The sequence below is a fragment of the Juglans microcarpa x Juglans regia genome, chromosome 1S, assembly GCF_004785595.1.
Source record: "Juglans microcarpa x Juglans regia isolate MS1-56 chromosome 1S, Jm3101_v1.0, whole genome shotgun sequence".
In the NCBI taxonomy this organism is placed as follows: domain Eukaryota; kingdom Viridiplantae; phylum Streptophyta; class Magnoliopsida; order Fagales; family Juglandaceae; genus Juglans; species Juglans microcarpa x Juglans regia.
This window is the reverse complement of record NC_054595.1, coordinates 4,942,156-4,948,155: the sequence shown is the minus strand read 5'-3', so window position 1 is coordinate 4,948,155 and position 6,000 is coordinate 4,942,156. Positions and strand designations below refer to the sequence as shown.

Below are 6,000 nucleotides of genomic sequence, written 5' to 3'. Positions count from 1 at the left end.
ATACAAATACGTAGAGATATACTCACAACCTACTGTACAATATATTTTCCAATATAAGTAGTCTTTTATGCCTCGAATTCTTACAGGAACGATGAAAATATATTCAAGTGTTATAGGTATAAAGAGATCTGATATAATTTTATATATACGTTCGATCTATTTTATAATAAAAATAACTTTAAAATATAAAAAATCATATCAAATCACATCAATTCATGAATTTACTTTAAAATAACTCTAAAGCATTTCCGAAACACACTTTGTTCTGACAGAAAAGTAGAACTCCCCGCCATCTCAAGCCACATTTGCCATACAATAGACAAGCCAAAATCTCAAGAACAATTTATAAACAGAGTATTTATTTTCTCGCAGCTGGCTAAATTTTTTCCAATCAATGTCTTTGGATCCACTTCTAGGGAGATTATTAGCATTGGCAATGACACCGTGAACCATTTTCGAAACTCAAACTTCTTGGTTCTCTTTCACAGATACTCTCTATCTGCAGGGTTTTCATCTCTAAACGATCTAATATTTCCCTCTCCAGTCCCCAAACAAATTCTTTGATACTTGCTGCTCCCACTTTAGACATCTCACAATATTTTGTCACTATTCTTTTATCGAAACACTCCTTTCGGATCGGGAGAGGGAATGGAAATCTGAGGCTGATAGTTCTCTGTAATCCTTACGGATGCTCCAAAGGATCTCTGCACACATCCTCATTCTGGGCCGATTTTGTCTGTGTGGAGCCAAACACTGAGCGGCTAGTTCAAGAATCTTTTCGAGGGCTAGGTGATTTGCAGCACTACATTCCAGCTTTGGGTCCAAGACTGAAATAGCATCACCATCGGTAAAGTTCTTCATGGCCTGCATCAGGGAGAAGAATTTTATATTCTTGTAGAAAGCTCCCATGTAACTTAAATGACCTATCCAGTTAAAGTAGATAGCAAAGCTGGAAAAGTGTTGAATAGAGACTATGTGGGAGACATTTGATGAATGTGTGCTGCATAATCATACATCAAGGATTTTTGTGGAAGTCTTGATCCTTTTACTTTTCCCCCTTTCCATATAAGATTTATTGATCAAAACTAAATAGTGACCAAAGAAGAGAGCAGAAGAGAATCATACCCATCTTGCTGTTATCCGCTCCTTGAGTTCTCGTTTTGTTTCGATTGGACGTCTGCCTGTGACTAGTTCAACCAATAATACACCAAATGAATAAACATCACTTTTTTCGGTTAGTTGATAAGTTCTGAGATACTCTGGATCCAAGTAGCCAGCAGTTCCTTTAACTTGGGTAGACACATGGGTGGCACCTGAATCACTGTCAGCTGCCATTCTAGCAAAACCAAAGTCGGCTACCTTTGCTCTTAAGTTTTCTGTGAGGAGAATGTTGGAAGATTTTATGTCTCTATGAATGATAGGGTGATCTGCAAGGAAACCGACACACAATCCAGTTAGAAATAGATTCTAACTATGATGATCTTAAACTTGAATCGACTTGCTTAATTTTTTACAAGACAAACTGAATTGGCTCACCACCAAAAACATACCTGTATACATATGAAGATAGGTAATGGCATGAGCCACATCAATTGCGATATCTAACCGTGCAGCAAGGTCCAGAACGTCGACATGAATACCTGCATTAGTTCTCCTATCAGATTTCAGCAACTCAAGCTCATTTGCAGTTGCAGATACACGCAAAGTGGAAGTACAAGCCACAGAAAGAGAACTCACAATCCAAGTGTTCTCGGAGGGTTCCATTGGGAACGTACTCCACGACAACAATCCTTTCATCTTGGTGCTCCAAACATCCATAAAACCTGACCAAATTCAAATGTTCCACCTGCGCCAGAGTTCGGATCTCACTTTGGAATTCCACCCCCAAATGCTTATCATATACACTCTGCAAACAAAGAAATGTAACCAAAGTAGTAGTGGTTAACCCAGACATGTCAGAGATTTATCAGACCCACAAAATGGAATCCATCCTAAATAACTTTGATCAAACCTTCTTGGCACGTTTTACTGCAACAACGGTTCCATCTTCGAGTATTCCCTTGTAGACTGTCCCAAACCCACCTTGTCCGATCTTGAAAGAGGGGGAGAAATTCCTCGTGGCCTTCAAGATATCTTCCATGGCAAATTGTACACGACCAGGCTCTCGTACATGTGTCGAGTTATTTGAACCGGCATAGACTCCAAGATTCGAACTACGTCTTCTCTCGCTACTAGCTCTTGAACCATTAGACGCAACTAAGAAATCAACAACACAAAAGTTCATTTTAACTCATCTAGCGAATGCAAATGAGTTCGATTTAGCATAGCACTGTAAGGAAGAAGATATTAAAACTACGGATTTACTTGAAAAACCGAACAAAAAACGATTTTGTCAATCTAACACAGGTGTCAGGAATTAGTCAAAAGATCGAAACTTCCGGTCTCGTATCGAAAATATCAGAAATCTCTAAAAAGCTAGAAAAATTACAGCCAAACTTCTCGAATTAACTTGATGCTATTTCTTTCCTTTTAGTTTCCAAGTCTTTGAGAAAATTGGAATTTTACCGGAGGGAGCTTTGAATTCCTCGGAGTCCGCGACGCTATAGGTAGAGCTCTTGGTCTCCGGCGGAGTAAAGCAGGCCACGAAGACTCCGGCGACCGATCTAGCAGCGACGGCGACGCGGCTCCGTCCGCTAGAGCTGGAGGTCCCGGCGGTGGAGACGTCGGAGTATGCGGAGCTGGGAGAGTAGGGGACGCGTTCGGGCGTTCTCCGGGCACCAAAGGTAGACTTCCGGCCACCGCACGGTGAGTTTGGACTTTTCATTGGGAGGGAGAGCGATGTGACCGGAGGACGTGAAAATGGCGGGTCGTTGAGAAAAAGCGTTTAGTAAGACTTTTCCTTATAGGGATCTGAGGGGGTACAGACTAAAGTGCGCCTTGTGTGTGCGTGTCTTAATAGCAGCCAATAGATTAGACTTACGGCCCATTGGCCATTGGGGGTGTGGGGAAACGTATTGATGGCAATCGACTGTGATCAAGCAAGCTGAATTCAGCATTGAATGCCCAAAACATTGCATCAGTAGATTGACAACAAGGATGCTTGCTTGGTCAATGATGTTTGTATTATCTTCAACAAAAAATTTTTATTTTTTTATTTTTATATATTTCTTACCGATTCTATTAATATGATTATCTATCTCATATTTTTTTAATATAAAATAATTATTTTGATTAATTATATTAATAAAATATATAAAAAATACACAAAAATAACTGTATATAACAAAAATTTATTTTCAATTATTTTGATATCTCTACTCATAATTTATTAGTTTTTTTTTTTTTAATGAAGTTTAGTTCGAAATTATGTGTTAAAGCATGTTTTGTAACCACCAGTCTCGAGTCGCTTCGAGTGCTCGGATCAAAGTGATATGATGGTCATGTATATCCATGACATATCTAATATCAAAGTCAAAAGAAATTAAGTGTTGGAAAGAAGAAGATAAGAGTAAGGGTGCTACCCGCATGGTGCGGGGCGGGGGCACCCCCTCCCCGCCCCCCGCCCCGCACCATGTGGGTGTTGGGAGTTTTTTCCCAGCCCCCCGCCCCCGGGAGGCAGGGGCGGGGTCCCCCACCCTGGTGCCGGGGGCGAGGGAAAAACCCCCATCCGCCCCGCCCCCCACCATTATGTTAAAAAAAAAATTTTTGGTCTAAAAATATTTTTTTAGACCAAAATTAGAATATAATTTAAATAATAAATTAAAATTTATAAATATAAAAAAAATTTAAACTCATTAGAGTTAGATTTTTGATTGATTTGGCCTCTTAGGCCAATCTTTATATAGGAGGCCAAGGCAATACAATAGTCATTCTTAAGCAATGTGGGACTTACTATTGCCTTGGCCTCCTATATAAAGATTGGCCTAAGAGGCCAAAGCAATCTAATGACTTGAATATAATTTTAAATCTTTTTATAAATTGTGTATATCTATATACAATATATTTATTTAATATATATAAATAATTTTTTTTTTTAATGTGGGGCGAGGGCGGGGTGGGGCCCCGCTGGGGTCATCCTGCCCCCCGTCCCCGCTATGCCCTCTCTATGAGGCGTGGGGGACCCCACCCCCGCATGGGCGGAGCAGGTTAGCCCGCCCGCCCATGCGGGGGAGGGGCGGAAGCCGAGCGGGGTAGCGGGGGCGGGGCCCCGCTGCCCACCCCTAGATAAGAGTAGAAAGTGACTTCAGAGTGGTTAACTTCCTCTCATTACTGACTTTTTTGTGCATGTAAATAATTGTTAATCCCAAATTTAAGTATGTCTGAAAGGATAATTATAATAATCTATTGAAAAGAATTATGCATAATTCTTTGAAACTTGAATTATCAATTTTAATGTCTCGTGACATATATAGCTAAATATCCTTCACCTATATCTCTTTTTAAAAAAAAAAGGAAAATCTAATAGGATTGTTTGGTTATTTCAAGTCTTAAATGAATAATTCGAAGTGCATTTATAATTGAAAAATTCTATTTATCATCCTCACACACTACATTTTTTTTTAATCTTACTAAATGTGTGATATATAGATGATAAGTAGAAGAATTCAATAAGTTTAAGAAGAGTAAAACCAAAACAATTTTAAAAAAATAAAATAAAATAAGTGTAGTGTGTGGTATGTGGAATGATGAGTAGCAAAACTTATTAAGAAATTCCTTGTTATCTCTGGTTTCTTTTCGAATTTTTTAATTTCCTTTTTATTATTTGAAATCATCATCTTAGTGGCACATTTTAAATTTGTAGAAAAATTAATTTTAGATTAAAAACTTAAAACTTACTTTACCAAGTGAGTTTATTAAAAAGATAATGCTTGGTCCCAAAAAACCTATAATAAATATTTTGCAAATTAATTTAACTTGATATAAAATGTTAAATTATAATTATTTTATTAAAAATAAACCAAATATATTGCGTTATATAATATTAATAGAAACTCTTTTTCTTTTATATATATTTAGATATAACTACTCATTTCAAAATCGAAAAAGTAAAATGGTAAGAAAAGAAACATTATTTGACGGTGGGATGAAACAGAACATAATTAATGATGGGTCATGATTCGAAGTTTCCTGTAATCTTTAATACAATAGAGTAGTAATAATTATACCAAATCACGCCATCTTATATTAAATATTTTTGGGTGTAATTATCTCACTTTAAATTATAATTTTTTTTTACTCTTCGAGGTATTTAATATTTAATATATTTATTCAAATAATATTTAATTTACCAACGATACAGTCAAACTCAAACATTTTTCTTTACGAGCAATATTACGTATAATCTTTATTTAAAAATTATAATATAAGTTTAGATAATTTTATCTTTAAAATTTTTTAAAATTATAAAAATATTCCTTTTAAAATGATATTTTTTTTTATTTAATAAAGAGTCTATACATACAGTCTTCAAGTATGGACTGTAAATAGAATTTCTCTTTCTTTGAGACGGTAGCCCGCTCTAAATAACTCTCATGCTAAAATTTTCCTTTTCATATTTTTTTATCATTTAAAAAAAATTTAAAAAAATATAAAAAAATATATCAATATATTAATAATCATTTTTTTAATTATTAAATAAAAAAATATAAAATATATGAGGTGTCAAAATAAAGAGTCTTAATGAGGAGGGAAAATGACATTTTTCTTTTTCTTTTGATATCTGAGTGGTCCACGTGTATATTACACTTGTTCACGCGGCTTTAGTGCAGCATTTCTCAACAATCCAGAAGAACAGCAAGAAGAATGGTTCTATCCGAAGAAAAAAAGACAGGAAAGAGACAGAAAAATAAAAACAAAAAGAAAGGAATTGATGTAATAATTTAGATTTGTAACGTTCACCCTACGCTTAATGATTTTGTATTAGTAGGATACTTAAGTTATAATAATAATAATTAGTTTGTCATTATCAGAGTTAGCTCTTTTTTCTACCAAGAAAGTTTT

At 35.7% G+C, this 6,000-nt stretch overlaps 1 protein-coding gene across 1 annotated transcript; it reads right to left on the bottom strand.

Moving 5' to 3' along the window:
• Positions 1–332: 332 nt before the first annotated feature.
• LOC121247093 (calmodulin-binding receptor-like cytoplasmic kinase 2) lies at positions 333–2,931 on the bottom strand. The gene is made up of 6 exons (XM_041145429.1): positions 2,566–2,931; positions 2,012–2,256; positions 1,738–1,906; positions 1,551–1,640; positions 1,126–1,427; positions 333–864 (listed from the first exon to the last, which is right to left on the bottom strand). Exons 1-6 carry the CDS (start codon positions 2,822–2,824, stop codon positions 607–609), a joined length of 1,323 nt encoding a protein of 440 aa, XP_041001363.1. The 5' UTR covers positions 2,825–2,931; the 3' UTR covers positions 333–606.
• Between the last annotated feature and the right edge of the window lie 3,069 nt (positions 2,932–6,000).

Coding starts and splice junctions, on each gene's coding strand:
- LOC121247093 (XM_041145429.1), bottom strand. CDS start 2,824: ATGAAAAGTCCAAACTCACCGTGCGGTGGCCGGAAGTCTACCTTTGGT. Junction 1,907..2,011: donor CAGTAAAACGTGCCAAGAAG/GTTTGATCAAAG, acceptor CTTTGTTTGCAG/AGTGTATATGATAAGCATTT. Junction 1,641..1,737: donor CCTCCGAGAACACTTGGATT/GTGAGTTCTCTT, acceptor GAACTAATGCAG/GTATTCATGTCGACGTTCTG.